General features: G+C 46.8%; 1 protein-coding gene across 1 annotated transcript in view; it reads right to left on the bottom strand.

The window, feature by feature from the left end:
* Nucleotides 1-766: 766 nt before the first annotated feature.
* LOC117050365 (protein EFR3 homolog A) overlaps nucleotides 767-23,163 on the bottom strand; it is a 43,900-nt gene continuing 21,503 nt past the window's right edge. Inside the window, exons 7-24 of the mRNA XM_033155980.1 lie at nucleotides 22,608-22,757; nucleotides 22,309-22,446; nucleotides 20,405-20,483; nucleotides 18,553-18,688; nucleotides 16,998-17,156; nucleotides 16,099-16,213; nucleotides 14,871-14,922; nucleotides 12,903-13,075; nucleotides 11,341-11,416; nucleotides 11,033-11,194; nucleotides 10,744-10,875; nucleotides 9,624-9,691; nucleotides 8,932-9,059; nucleotides 7,100-7,182; nucleotides 6,599-6,647; nucleotides 4,729-4,832; nucleotides 2,675-2,724; nucleotides 767-1,660 (exon numbers count right to left, since the gene is read on the bottom strand). Of these exons, the coding sequence (XP_033011871.1) occupies nucleotides 1,555-1,660; nucleotides 2,675-2,724; nucleotides 4,729-4,832; nucleotides 6,599-6,647; nucleotides 7,100-7,182; nucleotides 8,932-9,059; nucleotides 9,624-9,691; nucleotides 10,744-10,875; nucleotides 11,033-11,194; nucleotides 11,341-11,416; nucleotides 12,903-13,075; nucleotides 14,871-14,922; nucleotides 16,099-16,213; nucleotides 16,998-17,156; nucleotides 18,553-18,688; nucleotides 20,405-20,483; nucleotides 22,309-22,446; nucleotides 22,608-22,757 (1,960 nt within the window). The 3' untranslated portion in view covers nucleotides 767-1,554. The remainder of the gene's footprint in view (nucleotides 1,661-2,674; nucleotides 2,725-4,728; nucleotides 4,833-6,598; nucleotides 6,648-7,099; nucleotides 7,183-8,931; nucleotides 9,060-9,623; nucleotides 9,692-10,743; nucleotides 10,876-11,032; nucleotides 11,195-11,340; nucleotides 11,417-12,902; nucleotides 13,076-14,870; nucleotides 14,923-16,098; nucleotides 16,214-16,997; nucleotides 17,157-18,552; nucleotides 18,689-20,404; nucleotides 20,484-22,308; nucleotides 22,447-22,607; nucleotides 22,758-23,163) is intronic.

Below are 23,163 nucleotides of genomic sequence, written 5' to 3'. Positions count from 1 at the left end.
GTGGCCTGAGCAGGGTGGAAGGAGTGGGAGCAGCTGCAATCACAGGGGAATGCTGTACGAAAGAGGCTGTTTCGTCATCCGCTAAGAGCTGTGATTGCGCTGTCAAACTGAAAAGAAGGGCTTGGGTTACCAGCCTGAGCCCGGCGAGGTTGACAAACTCAGAAGGTGGGAGACCCCGCCCTCTCCGACTTCATTTTTTTTAAAAAAGCAAAACGAAAACAGAAGGCTTAGCATTTGGTACACCATCAAGCTAACCTCCCTCCACACCCTCCCAATTTTATGCTCAAATGCTGATCTGGCCAAGCCCCAAGCTGACGTTTTCATACCGAGCAGCGCTATCGGGCAGTGCAGATGTCTTTCAGTTTTTCCCCCAACAAAACTGAAATTGTGAGTTGGACAGAAGAAAAATTGGCCTGTTACTTTTGTGATGGGTATTAAGTGCTCCCCCCTGCATTCAGGGATACACAGGCCAAGGGAGCCAAATGTCTCACACTTTTTATCCTTGGAGGAAAATGTAGCATTGAAGTTAAAGCAGATAGAAGTCGGTGCATTTTTAAAATGCAAGTACTTCTCATGGAGGGGGGGGGGAGCACACAGTAAAAATTCTAACCTCTCCAGGAAGATCCATCCAGGGTTGTTGTTTGTTCCTCTTTCAGTTGACAAAATATCACTAAAAGCCTATACTACTATACTACAGAGAGAAATATTTCAAGGAATAGCCAGCTTCTCTTTTTCAATTTCAAACAGAATTAGTTAAAAAACAAACAAAAAAAACTATTTACCATTTGAAAATGCCCTTAATCTCTTACGCTGTATACCAAATATATATCTATGTATCTATTGTTTCGTTTAGGTATTCTAAAAGCAACACAGAAAAATACGTTTCCCCCAAAAAGCACAGGGCGTGAACTAGACACATTTAAGACATCAAAAATATTTCAGGTTTTGGTGCTTGTACAGAAAGAGGCATTTCTTTGCCACAGCAAGGCTTGTGATGTGGGAAATCACATGTGCAAAGAACCACAAGGAAGCATGGTACATTCAGGTTTGCTGCTGTGATTGGAGAAGGGGCAAGGTGGTTTAGTATCATGGGATTACGACTAGCAATGTGTGTCCACCCAGCATCGCTTAAGGTGCTGGGGTTCTTGTGCTGAAAGAAGCTGAAGAGTTTCCCAGTTAATCCTACGACATCGAGACAGTGTGGATGCCACAGAGCCTGTAGCATCTAGTCTAAAATTCTCCGAAACACAAAACGATTTGGCAAGAGAGACCGTATTACACTTGTAAACATTTTTTTTTTTTACGCCAAAGAGAGAGAGAAAGAGCGTGAAATACTCTGACAAAGAGAGAGATTTAACTTCAAGAGCAGAATGATCAGGGTAAGAAACCTGCGATGTAGGCACCAGCCCAACCGCCCCAAGTCCAGGGCTATGTCTGAAAGATCTATTAAAATGTGACGGAGGGAAGAGGGAAGGCTGAGCTCAAGGTTCATCTGGAACTCTACACAACATGCTCTGGATGCTAAATAATGCCCAGCAGAGGCCAGAAGACTCTTTAATACACACAAAGATCTGGAAACTTCATCTCATAGACCGGAACAGATTGATAGTGGGTGTGTCCAGCCGTGATGGTCAGCGTCCCAGAGGGGCTGGGAGGAGGGCTGCAAAGGAGACAGTAAAAGAGGGTTAGGATCTCACAGCACATTTTGTCCCGTCTCAGCTGTCAGGATCAGTTTAGTGACTGTCAGTCAGATTGTCTCTCCAAGATTCTGTATTCACAAGTACTGTATCTGGGGGGAAATTGATTTATTAAGTACGTTCATCGATAGCGGGAAGTCAAGATATGAATTAAGGAGCCAAGCCGAAGCTGTTTAAAAAAGGCTTGAACTCCCTACGTAGAAGTTGAAATGAAAATATTTATATATTATTATTTTTTTGAAATTTGTTATTTACTTTTCTATTTTTTATTCTTTGTTCTGTTTCTTTTTATATTCTCTATTTTTCTTAACAAAAAAAATGAAATTCCTTCCAGTAGCACCTTAGAGACCAACTAAATTTGTTCTTGGTATGAGCTTTCGTGTGCATGCACACTTCTTCAGATACACTGAAACAGAAATCACCAGGCCCTTATATATAGTGAGGGGGGGGGGTATTACTCAGAAGGGGTGGTTGGGAGAGCCACTCCCTTGTTCACCCCATTCCCCAGGATGACTACCATGAGGTTCTGGGCTTGCCACATTTCTCTGGCAGCACAGGAAAGAGCAGTGCTCCTGCAGCAAACCTGGCCCCTGAGTAATGCATAGCTGTCAACCCTCCCTGCTGTTTCCCAATGCTATAATAAGGGAATTTCTCTCAAAAAAGGGAAAGGTTGACAGCTACGCTGAGGAGCTGCCTAGAAGGACAGCACTGGCATGTGCCAGCTAGTAACAAATCAGGGGTCCCAATCATGGAGGCCCTCCCTTGCAGGAGCTGGTTACCTGAGGAAGTGTAACGCTTATGGTAAGCTGCTGTGTGCCTGTGGCGTTATTTCCTTACCACTCAAGAGACAGGTCAGCACCTCTGGACACAGAAACACTATGCCCAACACTACAGAGTGGTCACTACCACTACCACCCCCCCAGTGTCTCCAGGGTAGGACCCCCTCCCCACCTCCAGCCCCTGGCCATTTCCCTTACCGAATGGTGAGCTCCAAGATCTGAGCAAGTCGGTCGTGGAGGAGGTTTGCCTGGAGGGAGAAAAACATACATTTATTGGAAAGTATTCCATGTCTGAATTATGTTTGGATTATGGTGTTGGAGGAGACTCTTGAGGGTCCCATGGACTGCAAGAAGGTCAAACCTATCCATTCTGAAGGAAATCAGCCCTGAGTGCTCACAAGAAGAGGAGGAGGAGGAGGAGTTTGGATTTGATATCCCGCTTTATCACTACCCGAAGGAGTCTCAAAGCGGCTCACATTCTCCTTTCCCTTCCTCCCCCACAACAAACACTCTGTGAGGCGAGTGGGGCTGAGAGACTTCAGAGAAGTGTGACTAGCCCAAGGTCACCCAGCAGCTGCATGTGGAGGAGCGGAGATGCGAACCCGGTTCCCCAGATTACGAGTCTGCTGCTCTTAACCACTACACCACACTAGCTCTCAGAAGGAAGGACAGATCCTGAAGCTGAGGCTCCAAAATTTTGGCCACCTCATGAGAAGAGAAGACTCCCTGGAAAAGACCCTGATGTTGGGAAAGATGGAGGGCACAAGGAGAAGGGGATGGCAGAGGATGAGATGGTTGGACAGTGTTCTCGAAGCTACTAACATGAGTTTGTCCAAACTGCGGGAGGCAGTGGAAGACAGGAGTGCCTGGCATGCTCAGGTCCATGGGGTCACAAAGAGTTGGACACGACTAAACAACAACAAAATTCCATGTCTATGTTCTATGCAGGAGTGTTGCACCATCTGCTTCCCTTTCCAGAGTCTGGGATTTTCCAGGGGAGAAAGCAGGGGTTTGTGTCATTCCAGGCCTCGGAGCCCAGGAAAGAGCTCAGGCAGACATACAAGCACTTGGCCAAGTAGAGGCCAAACTGTCTCGCAATCCGCTTGTTGAACTTTTAATGGGGAGTTTGTGTTCTGCCCTCTGGATGCTTCCAGTTTACCCAGCCAGAAAGGAAACCAGCGTAGAGCCCTACCCTGCCCTCATGTATTGTAGGCCAGAAATTCCCTTGCAGGGACCAGGCACCCTGTTACAATGACAGGTGAGATGGGGCAGAGTGGATTTAGGTCCAAGTCACCTCTCAAAACCCTCCTCCCCCAGATCTTACAGCATCACAGAAAAGCCTGGTGTCAGGGAATGGACTGAGGGAGGAATGGGTGGGGGCCTCCCCCCTCTCTTCCTGAACCTTCCCAAGAAGAAGAGGACAGTATAGATTTAGAGCAGTGGTTTGCAGAAGGTCATAGTTCAGAGGCTGCAGAGGGGAGAAGCTGGGAAATATTGAGAGAGCAGCAGGAAGAAGAAGCACCAGGGGAGAGACAGCTGACAGACTCAGTGTCTCTAGAAAGCAGGGTCAGCAACCTTTTTTCAGCTGGGGGCCAGTCCACTGTCCCTCAGACCTTGTGGGGGGCCGGACTATATTTTGAAAAAAATAATGACCGAATTCCTATGCCCCACAATAACACAGAGATGCATTTTAAATAAAAGAACAACATTCTACTCATGTAAAAACACGCTGATTCCCGGACCATCTGCGGGCCGGATGAGAGGCAGATTGGACCACATCTGGCCCACGGGCCTGAGGTTGCCTACCCCTGCTAGAAAGCATTCCTGGCCCCCATCTTCTCAGGACCAGGCGTGCACTGAGAGTAGAACAGAAATCTCAGAGGAAGAAAGCACTGATCAGCCGGCGCATGGATGACGTAGAATAGGAGGGACGGAGGGGGTGAGACTTACTCGGAGCACGCTAAGAGATGCGGCATTCCTTCATCTCTCTCTCTGTGATATTGAATAAACCACCTGGTAAGAACTCTTCCTTGTTTATCTGCTTCTTGGCTGACACTGTGGGAGGGATCAGATTCCCTGAAGCCTGACACCTGGTGTAACAGCCAAGGTCATCTAGCAGATTTTAGGTAGGAAGTCTGTTCCAAGTCCTTTATTCCTAAAAAAAGGTTGTCGTGCTCCAAGATATCCCTCTTGCTCCTCTTCTACAGATTTCCTTACGGCTCACAGAGTGAGATCGAGATCCCCGGGCTCACCTTGGTTTCACACTGGGCTGCAATCTCTTCAAAGGGAGCTTTCTGGAACTTTTCAATCACCAGGCGCCTCTTCTCCTTCTCTTGCTCTTCAAGACCAGTGTTATCTTTGACAAGGGAAAGAAAGAGAGAAAGAGAGAGAGAGAGAGAGAGAGAGAGAGAGGAGAGAGAGAGAAATGAAGCAATTGCCAGAAAACTCTTTAGAGAAGACTAGCACAACACATAAGCAATTATTATTGTTTCTTAAATTTGTATACCACCCTTCATCCAAAGATCTCAAGGTGGTTCACAACAGAAAAATATGTACAAAATACATAGCAACCCAGCCGAGCACAGCCCATCAGGGATTTCTGAACCTCCTTCCTAGTTCTCCTGCTTGGCTAGGACTGCAAAACCAGGCCTTCTGTCAGACACTTGCTGGGCTACAATGTGCAGCGAGTCATGGGCTGCATTTGACAGGGTGGGCAACAAACTGTGCAGGCTTCCTTTAGGGGTAAGCTTATCAGCACCTGCCAAAAGGCTTTTGTCACTCAAGTTCAATTCTGTGAGAGATTCTTCTCTTAAGCTCAGGGGACATCTAGAATTCCATCCAACGTACTTCATGCTCTTTGAATAAATTGTGTGGTTTTGAGGCACTTGGATACTAAACGGCCTCGGTCCTGTATACCTGAAGGAGCGTCTCCACCCCCATCGCTCAGCCCGGACACTGAGATCTAGTGCCAAGGGCCTTCTGGCGGTTCCCTCACTGCGAGAAGCCAAGCTACAGGGAACCAGGCAGAGGGCCTTCTCGGTAGTGGCGCCCGCCCTGTGGAACGCCTTTCCATCTCATGTCAAAGAGATAAACAACTACCTGACATTCAGAAAATACCTGAAGGCAGCCCTGTTTAGGGAAGTTTTTAACCTGGGATATTTTAATGTATTTTAATATCTGTTGGAGGCCGCCCAGAGTGGCTGGGGGGACCCAGCCAGATGGGCGGGGTACAAATAATATATTATTATTATTATTATTATTATTATTATTATTATTATTATTATTACTAGGAAAGTTTTAAGTAAAGAGGTTTATTACAAGAGATGGAAGTGGTCCAAGTCAGAATCTAAGATACTGGTCTTTCCAAAGTGATTTCATACTGTCTTATTTTGCAAAATATTAGAACCCAACAGAGTTGCCTAATGAAGCTGAAGGTTCAGGCCAGGCAGGACCGCCTCGGTAGCTCAGTCGGTAGAGCAAGAGACTCTTCAGCTTACGGTTGTGAGTTCGAGTCCCATGTTGGGGCAAAATGATTCCTGGATTGCAGCGGTTTCGACTTGATGACCCTGGTGGTTGCTTACAATTCTCAGATTCTGAAAGGAAGTACTTCTTCACCCAGCACTAGCTAAGGTATGGAATGTGATAACTGCCAGCTCGGGACAGTTTTAAACAGGGATCAGGAAATTCATGGAGGTTAAAGCCAAGAGTGGCTGCCTGTCAGGAGGACTATGTACTAGCTCCAGTCTTGGAGGCACTATGTCTCTGAATGCCGGTTCTGGGTGACCTGAGTGGGGAGAGCACTGCTGGGCTCAGGTCTGTGGGACAAAATATGCTGCACTAGAGAAACCGTTGGTCTCACCTAGCAGGACTCTCCTTACGGTATCAAACGTGTAATGATATTTTCACACCTTCATGTTGCCCGACATGATTCGACAGGAATCTCTGATAACACCGAAAGCACCCAAGTAATTGCAGCAGGCGGCTGTTGCAGTTAGAGAACCGTGCTTACAAAATGCTGGATGAAGATCTTTTCTTAATTTCAAATCGTGGTAAGGGCCAATGCCTGCTGGAGGGGAACGCAGGGAGAAAGCTAGCTTCACAGGGAACTGAGGGCAATCTCACCTATAGCTTTCTTCAGTGCCTCAAAGGTAATTTCCTCCGTGTTGTTAACCTGGAGAAAAGATCAGATATTTGTTTAAAGCACATAAGCAACTGAACCATTTGGGGCTGGGGGTGCAATTCTTTGTTCTTATTTACTTGGACTGTCTGCAAAATTGGAACAGGCCAGCTTGTTTATAGATAGTCATTATTTGGTGGCAAGTCTGGGTGTTGGGGGGTTGAGAAGAGGAAGTTGAGCAGCTGAGATTAAATTTAAAAACTGGTGAACAAGAATTTTACTTGTCAGGCGTCTAAAATTCTGAAATGCAAGGTTGTTCAAACAGTTGTGAGGTCAAAGAAATTAAATGTAAGAATGACATTGACCACAGAACATTTGCATTGTCAACATAGCCTCAGGAGCAAGGCTCTGAATCACAGACAGCACAAAATTATTCTGCCCTCTCTCTACAATGAAAGGGGCAAATGAGAAGTTCCATGGCACAACCTGGCAGAGAATAAACTCACCTTGTCCTCTGTGCCAGGGAGCATGTCCACCTGAATAGATACAGTATCCACAATACTCTTCCTTCGGGACAGCCGGTCTTCATCTGCAGACACAGACAACCCAAAATAAAATTTAAAAAGAGCCTTTATTTCATTGTGGAGGAGGGGGAAGGGCCCCTTCTGAGACAATGGGCAGTAGCCAACTAAGTTCTACTCAGAGTACTCATTAAAATGAATGTACCTACTTTAGCTAAATCCATTAATTTCAATGGGTCAACTCTGGGCAGGACTAACATTGAAGACAACCCATTGAGCTTACTGACTTCTTTGCCATTTTCTACTTTCTGACAAAGCTAACATGTAGTTCTATTTAGTGACCATTTAGTGGCAGTTATGGTGCATCTCAGGCTCAAGTTTTCAAATAATTTGAGTGGCAACCACGGATGTGACAGATGGCTGGGACAGGAAAAGGGTGGTGGTCACAAGAGGCCAAAGAGTTACTGCCCCGGCCTGCATGGCGTCCTACAGAAGAGAACCCCACCCCCCACCCCGCACGCCCAGCTGTCCCGGGGAAACCCTTGGAAAGTTCATGCCACTGACCTAGATGGGAGGCAGACCCCCTCGTCCATCATCAAGCAGCCCATCTGAATCACAGTCTGGGCACCTGCAATTACTAATCCAAGGGGACAAGTTGTGCAGGACAGAGGAAAGGAGAGGCCCCTGGACCAAGGAATGATGAGGGGGAGAGGATTCTTACAGCATGGCTCCCAATACGTTTCTGAGCACAATTCAAAGTGTTGGTGCTGGCCTTTAAAGCCCTAAACAGCCTCGGTCCAGTATACCTGAAGGAGCGTCTCCACCCCCATCATCCAGCCCAGACACAGAGGTCCAGTGCCGAGGGCCTTCTGGCGGTTCCCTCCCTGCCAGATGTGAGGTTACAGGGAACCAGTCAGAGGGCCTTCTTGGTAGTGGCGCCCGCCCTGTGGAACGCCCTCCCATCAGATGTCAAGGAAATAAACAACTATCTGACTTTTAGAAGACACCTGAAAGCAGCCCTGTTTAGGGAAATTTTTAATGTTTGATATTTTTTCATGGTTTTAATGTTCTGTTGGGAGCCACCCAGAGTGGCTGGGGAATAAATATATTATTATTATTATTATTATTATTATTATTATTATTATTATTATTATTGCATTTCTATTCCACCTTTTCCTCCAAAGAGCTCCAGGTGGCATGTAGATGGTTCTCTCCCTCCTCATTTAATCCTCACGGTAACCCTGTGAGGTAGGTTGGGCTAAGAGGCAGTGATTGACCCCAAAGGCCACCCAGTGAGTTTCACAGTCGAGTGGGGATTCGAACCCTGGCCTCCCAGGTCCTAGTCTGACATTTCTACACCACACTGGCTCCTCATGGCGTTATCCCACAAGTGGAGAACGTTCATGGCAGCCTTGCAGTAGATGTAACTTCATATTTATGAACTATCACTTTGAAAAGAGGAGACAGCAGCACCAGGTTTCAAGGAAGGGCTGGAAGCAGAAGGTCCCAGGCTCAATCCTGAGCATCTCTGGGTAAAGTTAGGGGGGGAAACCTGCCTGAAACCCTGGAGAGCTGCTGCCAGTCAGTGTAGGGACACTGAGTCTTATAGACCACAGATCTGACTGTCTGTGATCCTTAAAGGTGTGAAAACATCCAGAAGCAAAAAAACAAACCAACCACATTTACTCCTCCCGAAATCGAAGTTCTGCCTCCAATCCTACTGGACGCTCACGGCAGGAGGCAGGTGACCAGCCGGACGTGAGACACAAGCACGCCGAACGAGCGGGCGCCACAATCAGAACCGCACAACCGCTCACCTGTCACCTGGGGCACGTAAGGCACAGACAGCCTCTCCACGCTGTATCCGCTGCCACCCAAGGATTCCGCAATCTTGTGGGTCAGGAAAAACAAGCTCTTGTCGTCCTTGTCTAAGGCTTTGGGGAGACTGTCGAGAGCAAAAGTGGCGGAGTTCAGGCATGAAATTAAGAATGCGCAAGTGGGACGTGCAGCACAGGGGGTCTGAAGGAGGGGAACGCTCAGAGAGCCAGCCTCCTCCAACTGCCCCATTCCTCTCTCCACAATATTCTGTCCCTTCCCCCTCCAATCAATCAGCATTGTCACGAGCAAATTTTAAACCACTTCACACTGCCAAAGTATGCTTTTCAAGCTATCACTTCATTTGAATGTAGCAAGAGAGAAGAAATGCCTTAGGAAACCACTCATCTGAAGGCAGCCGTGTTTAGGGAAGTTTTTAATGTTTGATGTTCTATTGTGCTTTTAATTCTGTTGGGAGCCGCCCAGAGTGGCTGGGGAAACCCAGCCGGATAGGCAGGGTTTAATTAATTAATTAATTAATTAATTAATTATTACTCAGGCACTGGAAGCAGCAAAATAACATGGAGACTCAATGTTCGCTTTAGGTATTAAATTTCCCCCATCTTGTTGCAAAAGTCAACCAACTGGCCAAAATGCAAAATTTCCACTACTAACAAAACATGCTACATTTTACCTGCACTTGTCTCTGAATATGGTTTCTGGCAAAAAGTACGGTGCTTCCAGAGTTCTGGTTTCAATGACCTAAAAAGCACCAAGAAATAAGATTAAACCATCCGCAGAACAGAACAAAATCTGAATTGCAGATCATTAACTGTTCACAAAAAGCTGTTTTTGCTGGATGCACTGGAAGACTCAAGGGTTACAGGACTGTCAACAAGCAGGATCGTGATCCTTCAACGGGAAGAAAAACCATCAAACATGCAAATTTGTCAAGGTTCAATTCCCAATGTGCATGTTTAACAGCTTAATGGCCTTTCTTCCCTGTGAAGGATTTAAAAGAAGGTTTGATCAGGTGGGAACCTAAAGCGAAAGACAGAAAGGTCCTGGGGTGTCTGCTGACAGTAAGGGGGGAAATTGTTTTCCAGTGTTGCAAGAGACTAAGGGAGCAGGCAAGCCTCTACACTTGAATGTGATCCACAACTTGTGATCGTCACTTGATGGTGTCAACTCTCTTATGGAGCTTGTGAAGGGGCTGTATTATGCAGCAAGCATATGAATATTCGTTCATTCAAAATATCTATATACTTCATGTCCTTCATCAGATACCCAAGCTGGGTATGTTTAGCCTGGAGAAGAGAAGGTTAAGGGGTGATATGATAGCCATGTTCAAATATATAAAAGGATGTCATCTAGAGGAGGGTGAAAGGTTGTTTTCTGCTGCTCCAGAGAAGCGGACACGGAGCAGTGGATTCAAACTACAAGAAAGAAGATTCCACCTAAACATGAGGAAGAACTTCCTGACAGTAAGAGCTGTTTGGCAGTGGAATTTGCTGCCAAGGAGTGTGGTGGAGTCTCCTTCTTTGGAGGTCTTTAAGCGGAGGCTTGACAGCCATCTGTCAGGAATGCTTTGATGGTGTTTCCTGCTTGGCAGGGGGTTGGACTGGATGGCCCTTGGGGTCTCTTCCAACTCTAGGATTCTATGAATTCCAGGGAAGTTTATACAATTAAAACTCCAAAGAACAAGAAAAGCCGCACATTCTGCTGCCCCTTCTCCCAGAAACAAGACGGCCCCCAAGAATGCGGAAACTGGTCACCCCTGGGAAGGAAGATGGAAGGAAGGCTCAACTGCGCACCTTGCTGATGTGCTGGCAGAAGGCAGGCACTGCGATCATCTGACTCAGGAAATTGAGGTACGCGGCGACCAGCGCCATGATGCTGCAGCGGTGAGACATTGGCAGGTTGTCCTCGTTCAGGATGGCAGTATCCTTTAAGGTGGCGGGGGGGGGGGGAGAGGGAGAACATTGAAAGGCACCAACACACCTGCTTGAAGACATTTCAGGCTAACTTCTGGCTCGTGCACAACTCGTGTTTCCAGCCAAAGCACACACCCCTGGGATTTCTCTCTCTTCCTGCCGCACATACCTGCAAGGCAATGGCCAGGCGGATGAGGTCGGTCACCACCTCTTCGTTGGCAAGTTCAATCGTTATCAGCGCAAGAGACGTGTAGAGCAGCTCAAAGTTCTTGTGCACGTTGTCGACTTCTTTGCAGCCCATGTAAACGTGCCGGTACAGCTGCTGGCCATGCTGCAATGGAGAGGGAAATATCAGGGAACACAGCAGGCAGAGAGGATTTGTTGAAGGTAAGAGCAAATCAATGGAGAATGACAATGTGCTTTAAGGGTTGCAGAAGGAACCCAGCAAAGGAAAAGCTTCATACGTCTTTCAATTACCTTCTTCATGAAGCTCACATCTTGCCGCGAAATTTTGTCACGCTTTATCTTCAGATCAGACACATCAGGTATTATTCTAGATATGGAACAAACGCACAATTTAAAAAAAAACCTAAACGTATTATAGTGCTGAGAGGAAGATGCAAGTTATAACCCCCCCATCTTTTCCAAGTTTGTGTTCAATTCCAGAGAATTCACAATTTATCATCATCAACTTATTATTTCCATTTCTTGCCCGCTCTTAACCGTAAGGACCCAGCAATTTAAATTTTATTATTAAAAACCGTTTAAAACTAATCATAGTCAGGGGAATAGGGTGGGTCATGAACAACTCTGGTCATATCTCTTTTGTTGCATACTCAGTGTTCATTTAAAAAATACCTATATGAAAAATTCTAGCACAACTGCAGAATTTGTACTCTTCAAAGGAAGAAGACAGAAGAAACTATGTTTACCAAAAGCAAAACAGAATAGAACAGAACACAGATTTTATGTTACTGCAATAATTATTATTATTATTATTATTATTATTATTATTATTATTATTTGTCCCCTTATACAAAAATGTCTCAAAGTGACTTATAATTCAAAACAAAAAATGCAGAGAAGTTAAAACAAGAACCACAAAAGCAGTCGTACAATTACTACTGGAAAAGTTAGAAACATCGCATCATCATAAGCATGATCACCGTAAAGTTAGCCAACTGAAAAATGCTCCAACAGAAGAAGAAGAAGAAGAAGAAGAAGAAGAAGAAGAAGAAGAAGAAGAGGAGGAGGAGGAGGAGGAGGAGGAGGAGGAGGAGGAGTTTGGATCTGACATCCCACTTTATCACTACCCGAAGGAGTCTCAAAGCGGCTAACATTCTCCTTTCCCTTCCTCCCCCACAACAAACACTCTGTGAGGTGAGTGGGGCTGAGAGACTTCAGAGAAGTGTGACTAGCCCAAGGTCACCCAGCAGCTGCATGTGGAGGAGCGGAGACACGAATCCAGTTCACCAGATTACGAGTCCATCGCTCTTAACCACTACACCACACTGGCTGTGGTATCAACGCTCAATAGCCTGAGCAAAAACAAAAGTCTTTGTCAGGAGCTGAAAATATGTTAATTGCAATTGCCTGTCAAGTTCCCCTGGGGAAGCACTACTGAAATGCCCCTCTTGTTGTGACTCTCCATATTTTTTCTGGAAGGAGCACAAGAGAAAGTGAGGCAGTGGGAACCCCGTTAGGTCTAACACCTAATTAAAAGAAATCCTAACTGATTAACTGTGTAAGCATCAGCTGATTAACTAATTAAATCTGAACACATCTGCATATGAGAAGGAACAAGTTCTGAAGATTACTTGCCTTCTGATGATACATGCACACAGGGAAATAACTCTCAAGGTAGGATTTGCAATCTCAGAGGCACCTTTTTGTCTAAATACTGCGGCCTTAGTTTATATACAGCAAAAGCATTTCACAGGTTCATTTTGAGGCAACTGTGCCGATCATCACTGCATTTTCCTGAGGCTGTTTAATGCAGAGTGGCATTTTTGCTTGGTTTCGCCCCCCTGGCGTCCTACCTTATTCCTCTGAGCTTTGCTCTGTTGTCGTGCCGGTCAATAAGATTGTGTAGGACTTCTAGAACCAGCTGCCGGAGCTCGCTGTCTTCCGTGAGCGAAGAGGACAGCAGGGGATCCAGGAACGGGGCTGAGAGAACAGTCATGATGCTTTTGGCATTGTACCCCGAGGTGACCTGCCCAGTGGTTCAAGATAAAGCAAGTGTTACTGATGCAGTTCTTGCTCATCCACAATATTCAGAATGGCAGCAGCAGTTCAAATATACCTACACTGAATCCAGATCCCTAAGGCTAGATCATATTTTGCTGTTTACACGTAGCATGACGTTTGTTGCAATTACGCTGTTGGCTTTTTGTTGTTGTTGTTTTGTTAATAGTGTTTTATAGACTGTAATTGCTTTACTGATTATTTGCTAATTATCTGATATGATTTTCTATTGTTATTGTTATTTATTACTTGCGAGCTACTTTGTGATTCATGCGAATGAAAAGCGGCATCTACAATAATAAAGTGCAAGTGTCTCTGCGTCCAGTCCCTGAGTCCGTGGGATTGCGCTACTGCGCATGTGCCCCACGGACAGCCGTTGGGACTTGGAGCGCAGAGACTTCGCGCCGCGTGCCGCTCAGCGACCCCGAGAGCAACTACGGCGCCTACCAGGTGGGAGCAAGGGAGCGCAGGGGCCCCGGGATCTCCGAGGGATCGAGCAAAAACCCCCAGGCGGCTCTTTCCTGGGGGCGGCCCAGCCACGAAGCATGGCGGGCGAGGCAAAGAGGGAGCCGGCGGGCGGAACGGAAAGGCCGCGCGGCGAGGGAGCCAGGGGGACCCATGGCGGGAACGAGCGCGGCCGGGCAGGAGACCGGAAGGTAGCCGAGGGAGCACGGGCGGAAGCGAAGCGGCGGAGAGAGCGCCGGAAGAGACGCCGGAAGGAATGTTCTAGCGCCCATTAATTTAACGGGTTTAAAGCACTAGTAAAAATATAATCCACCAATCAACAGCAGGGCAGAGGCGGCTAGCCTGCGACACTCTTGCAACTGTTCTTGGCTTCCTATTCCCAACAGCTCCAGCTGGCGTGGCCCCCAGTCATGGCTGATGGGATCTGGGCTCCAGCAAGAGCACAAGGCCCACAGGTGAGCTGCCCTTGCGGAAGAGTATGGCAGCACAACTCGCCTTCTCGCCACCTGTTCAACGCCATGCACGACCTGGAAATGTGCCCTGTGTGACCCGGCCCTCCGTTTTGGTGACTTGACTGGCCATGTGGACATGCTTCCTCATGTGGGCCCAAGATGCCCCACAAGAGGGTGAATTTAGCTGTGGGGCAGTTAGTGGGAGAGATTCTACTCTTACCTAAAAAAGTAAAGGACTCCTGACAGTTAAGTCCAGTCGCAAATGGCTCTGGGGTTGCGGCGCTCATCTCGCTTTAAAGGTCGAGGGAGCTGGCGTTTGTCCGCAGACAGTTTTTCCGGGACACGTGGCCAGCATGACTAAGCCGCTTCTGGCGAACCAGAGCAGCGCACAGAAACGCTGTTTACCTTCCCGCCGGAGTGGTACCTATTTATCTCCTTGCACTTTTGGCATGCTTTCAAACTGCTAGGTTGGCAGGAGCTGGGACCAAGCAACAGGAGCTCACCCCGTTGCGGGGATTTGAACCACTGACCTTTTGATCGGCAAGCCTAAGAGGCTCAGTGGTTTAGACCACAGCACCACCCGCCGTTTTTAAGACCCACCTCATTTTTAAGTTGTTTTTAATGTTGTGTTTTGGTACTGCAACCCGCCCTGGGACCTCCCGGTGAAGGGCGGGTAATAGATAAATAATAAAAACAAGAGTTCTCACCCACAGTTGAAATGAAACGGAAATATTTAAACTTATCCATGCATCCTACTCCGTGACAAAAGCCTAGAGACCGCGTGTCCCACTGACAAATCATACACACACAAACCATCCTGCTCTGCGAAGTCATTATCAGACTTACCATAAGCAAAGACCGCAGCAACATGATCTGAATCCTCCTCGTTCCCAAATCCCTGGAGGGGAGCAGAAAAGAGCTGCACTTTAGATCAATATGGCTCCATGATTCAGTTCACTCGCTAGAGCGGTGCATGTTTTGGGTGCAAGCTGCACTTCCGTTGTGGTTTCCAGCCAGAGCCACGGCCGGCTACTTAGTTTGGGCAAGTCCCCATCACTCTGTGGCAAACACCAAACCAGACCCATCTCTCAAGCCACGCATGCCACACCCAGATGCATACAGAGCAGACTGGCAAAGAACATTGCGAGCAGCAATGTTTTCTTGCAATTCCCTGCCAGATGGCATTCCAGGAGTCGACTCCAAGAGAGGAGGCGCATGTCACAGACACCTTCTGCTTACATTCCAGCTAAGTTCATTACGGCAGGTGTAATATCCCATTTTTAATCTCTTGCTATGATTCATTACTGGCAACCGCTTCCTGCTCACTGATACCTGGAGTGACAGAACGCCCTGAAGGCCCATTCCTGCCATACTAGCGCTGACATACACACGGACTACCTGATAAGTCACATGTGCAAACTCAGGGCTGCTGCTGACACTACAGCTCCCAACATGCCGTGGGAAGGAGTCAGAAAATGAACAAAGGCAAGAATAACTTATAGGCATGCATCTTGCAAACTCCCTGAGACCTCCTTTGCCATTCCTGCATGACTGTTCTGGTTCTTGGGGCAATTCTGCAGGAAGCCTGTAGGGAAAGGCAGGACCAGAGACAATCCTCCATGAACTAAGACCTCCTGGGCTTGTGAGCCATGCTCATCCGATTCTGACACCCTCAGGTCACCTCCTCTCTTGAGCAATCTCACACATTCTCCTTCTGCAGGCCGCCACCCCTTGAGTCTGCAACTCCCAGACCTGTCGGCTACGCAGTGTCACCTCTCTCCCTGCTTTCGGAATTATTTTTTTCCTGGGAGGCCTTTGCGTCAACCGTAATCCTCATTCCCACACCGGAAACGAATACCTAGTATGTGCATACTGGGGAAAACAATCATCTGCAGATGCTGAATTATTTTTTATTTATAGCTAATCATATCCCTAAGGGTTCACCAAGGGATCATCTTCTCTCAAAGCCAGTGGGATCGCAAAGACAGCAGGAACCGCAAAAGGAAGGCCACAGTTTTAAGAGCATCAGCTCTGCCACCAGAGTTCTGGAACAGGCAAGAGGAAAAATACTAACCCCAGCTGGCTGGTTTCCACAGTCTGAGATGCTGACCCAAACACAGGGACTTTCCCCATAACGAACATCATTATTTCGGAGCGCTGGTAATCTGGGAGGTTGCTGCCAAAGAAACCTACGGAACGGAAAAGGGAAGGATGAGGCAACGCTGGGCCATCTGTTCATAAAACAGAGAAGGCCTGAGAATTCAAGGATTAAATTGAGTCCACATCACCTTCTTCCTCCCACCAGATTTTCTGAAATAACGGCTGTCTTGCGTTAACAAATCCGACTCACTGGTCTGGTTTGAACAATCTCCCCCAGTTTATGAAGCTGGGAATGAGAGTCTGCCCCAAGCATTCCTCCCCCCACCCCCATGTGGGCCTCAGAACACTTCGTTCCAGTGTTCCCTGATGTCCAAACTGAGAAATTCTGCCTTACATGTTAGTTAATCTTGATATTAAGACAGTCATTTTTTCTGGTTAGGATGTAACAGGCAGCTCTGGTTTAAAAATACCCCCCGGAAATGAAGCGTTGAAGCCAGCACACGGCTGCGGAGGAGGAGAGGAGCCGGTTTAATAAGCTGAGAAAGATCACCAAGACTAGGCCAGCTCCCCGTGTGGTTTTCTTATGAGAGGTCTCTTAGAAAGGCTAGGTTTATTCCCAAGGTGAACTGACCCAATTTCTCAAAACGGAACAGAAGCACTGAACCGCATTCCATCTTGGTAGAAAGTCCTTCTAAGCAAGATGAAACCAGTGTGCTGGCTGGTGTCGTAGCTACAGTCCTTGTGGTGAGGACACCTGGGTTCAAAAGCTCAGCTCCATCCTGAAGCTCTCCCCCCCCAAAAAAAAAATACAACACAGGGTTTCATTTTTTTGCCAACATACACCCACCTAAGGCGAATATCTGACTGACTCACCAATAGTTTGAATGATGGCATTCTGGACGATCTTTTCATCGCTCTCCTTCGTGCGGCTGTTGAGGCTACCTTTGCCATCAGAGTCTTGGCCCAGTTCAAAATCCACGCTCAAGCTCAGGTGCTTCAGCAGCGTGTTAAACACCTCGAGGACAGTCGGGCCTGTGCAAAGGACAACAAACACATCAAGTGGAATCTCATTTTTCAAGGACAGGGAACTTTCACAAAAGAGGAAGTCAGAAGCAAAGGCTATTTAGGTATTATCCAAATATCCAAGGGCAGTTTAAACAATAAATAACCATAAATAATATAATAAAAACTGAGAAATACATAAAGTCCCATATACAGAACATGAGATGGTGATTATGATGATACCCCACCCACTCTTGGCCGCTTCCAGCAAAATATAAGAACTGTTTGACAGGCTCCAAAACATCAGGCAATGTTTTGATGTTTTAACTGACATCAATTATCTATTAAGGTAGGTAGCCGTGTTGGTTCTGCATAGTCAAACAAAATAAAAAATAAAAAAATCCCTTCCAGTAGCACCTTATGAGACCAAGTAAGTTTGTTCTTGGGTATGAGCTTTCGTGTGCATGCACACTTCTTATCAGATACATTTTTAGAAACCCTCAACAAACACTCTGTGAGGTCAGTGGGGCTGAGAGACTTCAGAGAAGTGTGACTAGCCAAGGTCACCCAGCAGCTGCATGTGGAGGAGCAGAGACGCGAACCCGGTTCACCAGATTACGAATCTACCACTCTTAACCACTACACCACACAACCAGGAGAATCCACAGGGTGCCTCTTCTGCAACATGGGCATCCTTACCATCTGGGTATCCTGCGGCCCCCACTTCTTCCACGCGGTGAGCTTGACACCAGGCTCCATCGCAAGGACTCCCTTCCCAAGACTCCATTTATCGCACACAAAAATATCCTGGCATTCGCTCACCCTCTTCCCCAAGGAACACTCGTCCCTCCTGCTTCACAATCGCACTGGTTTTTACTTTGCTCTGAGAGCCTGAGGCTTCCTGCCAGGTCTACTTCCACTTGCCTTCTCTCTCTCTCTCTGCACCTACATATCCTGCATTTTATCTGCAGACCAATTAGCAGTAATTAGTCCTTGCACGCTGGGTCACACCTCTGTTTACCGGAGCTACTTCCGGTCACAGCTCTTTGAAAGGCATAAATTAACTTTAGCACACATGCCCCAAGGCTGTCAAAAGGAGATTCTGAGAATATGATTTTTAATATAATAAAATAATAAAAATATAATATAATAAAATAATAAAATTATTATTATTAGTAGTAGTAGTATTCCACCCTTCATCCATAGATCTCAGAACAGTGGACAGCATTAAAATACAAAATAAAAACAAGGGGGGAAAACCAGTAACTCCAATAATCTACTGTTCTTCTACTGGGGGGGGGGGAGTGGATGTATGAGGAGGGAAACCAGAATTAGACATGGCACTATCTATTGCACATTTCCATAACCAACTAGCCCTTCCAAAAACTCCCAGGTTTTTAAGCCATCCTGAATTAGCCGGTCTCACCAATGGATCCTTTAGCAGCAATGGCCACTGCCTCCAAAAGGACCTGGATGATACCGGCTCGAACTCGGGGGGAGTCTCGTTTGCAGCAGTCAAGGTGTCCCAGGATTTCCTGTATCACATGATGAGAATACTGCGCCTGGGAAGGGGAAGGAAACAGCAAAAGCTCGTTATAGCCCTTCAAAATTACAGCTACGGCTCCAGAGTTGACCGTTCTAACTGATAATACCAAGGCACATCCACACACCACCCAGAGTTGGGTGCTTCGGAGAAAAGTGGCAAAAGCCGTGCTGTGTGACACTCTAAAGAGGCGTTGAATAAAAGTGAGAGATGACAGAGTTTGAAGAATAAAGAGCACACGGTACACAAAACATTCCTTGGAGGTCCAGAAAAGGCACTGTGGGTTTTGAAGACGAATTTGAAGGAACAGAAGGAAGAAAATTAAGCTTTACAGCAAAGGGAGCTTGAATTTCAAAACAGATGGAAACAAATTCCTCCTTACAGCGAACTCTACTATTTCCAGTCCAGCAGAGAACAAATATCTTTAGGATGTTTTCATCCATCCTTCTGTTTTTGAACAGTCATTTCCCTAATCCTGGCACCTACAGTGAGTTCAATTTTGTTGATATTAATACATTTTATCCCACTTCTCCACGCCAGCTCACAATCAACCCATACATTAAAAAATAAGTGAAAACAGATACAAGCAAAACATATATATTCTATCAAACTAAAAAGCAGAGAGGGCAGGGGAGGTGGTGGGTGGGTGTGTAATTTATGTACTAGTAGCACCTCGGCTTACATTACCCTCGGGTAATGTAAACTTCGGGTTGCAAAAGCGGCAAACCTGGAAGGTTTTGCCACATGCACATGTGCAGAAATGGTCCCTCTGGTTTGTGGAAACCTTGGGATCCAACCGGAGCTCCGGAATGGATCCTGTCCGCACCGGAGGTACCACTATTTTATATACTATTGTCAGGAAACCCCCCTCACCACAGCAGGTAGCGTTCCGGGTCATTTGCAGTACAGGGAACCACCCTCCCAGTACGTAGTTCGTCGTCCTCCTCGAGCGGAGGAAGCGACCGCTCCTCCAGTGGGGAGGGGGAGAGATGGAAGCAGGAAGTCGGGGCAGGGGCTGTGACAGAGTTAGAGAGCCTCAGCACCAAGCAGGAAGCGGGGAACAGGGACCTTTTCCCACGTCCCGATTTCGCAGGGAGGAAGGACGTGGAAGGGGAGGTGGGGGTTCAGGATCCCGCGCCTCTTATGTTGGACCAAGAACCGGAAATGGGCATTCCCAGGACTCTGCAGAGGGATGAGCTGGACGTCTTTACTGTAACTCCACTGTAAATATCTGCACAATAAAGAACTTAGTTTGTAGAAGTTCGGAGTTAGCCTGATTCCTCATGAGCAACCACTGAGAGTCCTTACAACTATGTAAACTGCTTAGAGATTTGAGGATTAAGGGGTATATGAATCCTGTTAAATAAAAACTATACATACATACAGAGGGACAGAAAAAAACAGCCAACAGAAAACCCTGCTAGAACAGAAACAATTTTTCAGCCTGCCACATCATGAGAGGATACTCAAGACATATTACCTTCAACAACACTACAAAAAAATATATCAGAAACTTGAAAGAAGAGAGTTAAACTGCAGAAGCCAGAAGCTAATGATAAATTCTCCAGCATGAACACCCCTGAAACGATTATGATGGACCCTCCCCCCCCAATGTTGCAGAAGCCTGACCCTGCAAACACCCAGAGGGGTGTCTGCTGGTTCCAGCCCTAACTTCCTCCCTTGTCTTAATGGGTTATTGCTGACTGACTATGAAATAGGAACAGAGTAAACATACCTGTATGGAGTACATGATGATTTTGAAGCAGTGGACAGCAAATTCATTGGGGTCCCACAGTCTATGATGGTCTAAATGTCTGTTAAAAACAAACCATTATTAAGCACCTGTAGCAATTTCAACACTTAACAATGGGCTTGTTCGGATGACACAAATCCTAGTTTGGCTGTCGCATTACTCTGAGAAGAAGCAGCTGGCATGAATAAGCAACCGCTGTATTTAAAGGAATTGGGGCGTTCTGGAACGAGGGGTGAACTTTTAGGGATGTTTCTCCAGGTGCATTTTTGTACAGATGTTCAAATACAAAACATGTGCTTAGTGTGAAGAGCTATGAGGGGTGCATGATTATGTAAACTGCAGGTTCCCCCTTCAAAATACTCCTACAAAGTGATCCAGAAAGGATCGAGGCTGCACATTAGAAGGGGCAAATCACAAACTATTTGCCCTTTGTAACTGATGTGAGCAAAGTAGATTGTTGAATGTCAAACTATGTAAAGACTCCTGGCTGATGAGTAACCTCCAGATCATTACTTGCATGCCAGGGATTTTAAAGATGGTGACTTGGCTCCTGTTTCAACCACGAAGCTTTCTCTTCCAGGGATTATCTCCGCCCTCTTCCCACTCTTTGCTGTTGCCTCCCCATTCTATCCAGGAGGAAAGAGCTCCTGCCACATAGTCCTCAGCCCAAGAAAAGCACGGAAGCGCAACAGCCACTGGCTGTTCCAGAGCATCCTTCGTCCTCTGCTGTGTGGATGCAAGGAGGATATTAAGCAGCAAATGGCTGTACCAAATGTCGCTGCGCCATCTGGCCTGCTGGCTGGAATTTCAACTAGCAAGGATGATGAGCGGGCAAAACTTGATGTATTCAAATAAGGAGCATGGGCAGGTCTGTATATGAGGAAGGGGGGGATCCCATCACATCACTGCTTATTGAAGCTGAAGGTGGGGGGTTTTTTATGTGGGAATGTATTGTATCCTGCACACACAGGGCCATCCTATTTTCATCCTGATATTAATCCAGGAAGGAAGGCTAAGTAACCTGCTCAGAGCCACCCTGAATGAGGACTGGACACAGCCAAAGTCTGTACTCTGCCCACTACACCAAGCTGCTTTTTGTTCTTTTGGATTACATCTTCAGGATTGGCTTTTGGCTCATAGGACACAGACAGACAGTGCTTGTTTTCTAAAAAAATGTTTAGGGGTACTCTCATTTTCCTACTCATATTGAAATACAGCCCCTCAATGAGGCCAAACTTATTAGATTCACAAAATGTTTAGGGGTATGCGTACCCCTGAGAAAAAAGCACTGGTTATATAGCAATATGGAAGATCCAAACAGCTGAGAGAAACAAAAGTGTTCTTGGGACTTTTCGGCAGCCACAGCCAAAACCAGCCTTGAGGGAGTTTTGCCAACTATTTCAAAGCCACTTCCTGCCCTGGGAAACTCTTAGACGATTCTGGAGATTTCCAACACAACCCTCTCAGGCGCTAAGATCGGCACCCTGTTGGTGCTACTGCTGCTGCCATTGGCTTTTGCCCAGTTGGCACTGATCCATGACAGGGCCTTCTTGGTGGTGGTTCCTCATTTGTGAAAAGCCCTCCCTGGTGTGGTGCTCCAGTCGTCCCCATCATTAACATTCAAGGGAAAGGTAAAAACATTTCTCTTTACTCAGGCATTTGATGGCTGAAAGATACTGTTCCTGCTAACCTTGGAATAACAAGCTTGCAGGGGTATGTGGTTGCTTTTAATTGTTTTTAAATATGTTTTGATTGTTGTTGTCCTGTATTGCTTTGACATTACATTATTACTTTACATATAACATTAGCATTGCCGCCCCTGGGCTCCTCAGGGAGGAAGGGCAGGGTAAAAATGCAGTTAAGTACATAAGTAAACAGATGCTTACGCAAAGACTGGTCTCACAGCATTATTCATGTTCCCGTAGGTAGCGCGGCCCAGCAGCTCCCTGAAGCAATTCTCAGCCAGCACAGCTGGGTTCTCCTCTTTATCGCCTCCTGTTGGAGAGGAGGGTGGCCCAATCCGGCTGCAAAAAACAGGCACACACACTTGGACAGGGTTGCCAGGCTTTGACATTGTGCTCCACTGCCATGACAGAAGATGTAGCCGCTGTACCTCTTGTCCACACCCAACCCCACTCCTCCTCAGGGCCAGCAAAGGGCCCGGCCCCCCGAGAGACAGGCATACCTGTCGACATCTTCGATCTTCTGCATATTATAAAGCAGCGAGGGAACAATCTTGTCCATATGCTGAGGCTCCCATATGGTGGCTCGGAGCTCGTCGTTTACGGTTTTGCGAACCACCCCCTGGATGCCCCTGATCCCAGCAATTCGGATCCTGGCACAAGAAACAATGGCATTTTCATACAGGGAAAGCTGCAGGATCCCTGCATTTTAGCTGTGATCCCTGCACTGCAGGGGATTTGAGTAGGGGACCCTTGGGCATCCCTTCCAACTCTACAGTTCTACAGAAGATGGAAAGCCCAGAGGTTAAGCCCAAAGGCAGCAGGGCTAGCCAATCTGATTAACGAGACCCGGGAGCAAATATCTCTATCCAGACATATATATTTGATGAAGACACATGAGGAGATCAAGGTCCAGACTCAAGCATATAAAAACAAGAGCCAGCATGACTTTTTCTTTTGTTTTGCCCAGTTTCACCCTAACCTCATTCAACGAATGATGGACATACCAGCACCTACAAGGAAAGCCGTTTTCTATGTCAGTTTTATCTTTCCTGCCAT

Source organism: Lacerta agilis, chromosome 7 (assembly GCF_009819535.1).
Source record: "Lacerta agilis isolate rLacAgi1 chromosome 7, rLacAgi1.pri, whole genome shotgun sequence".
NCBI classification, from domain to species: domain Eukaryota; kingdom Metazoa; phylum Chordata; class Lepidosauria; order Squamata; family Lacertidae; genus Lacerta; species Lacerta agilis.
The sequence above is the reverse complement of the archived record's forward strand: the minus strand, read 5'-3'. Positions and strand labels throughout refer to the sequence as shown.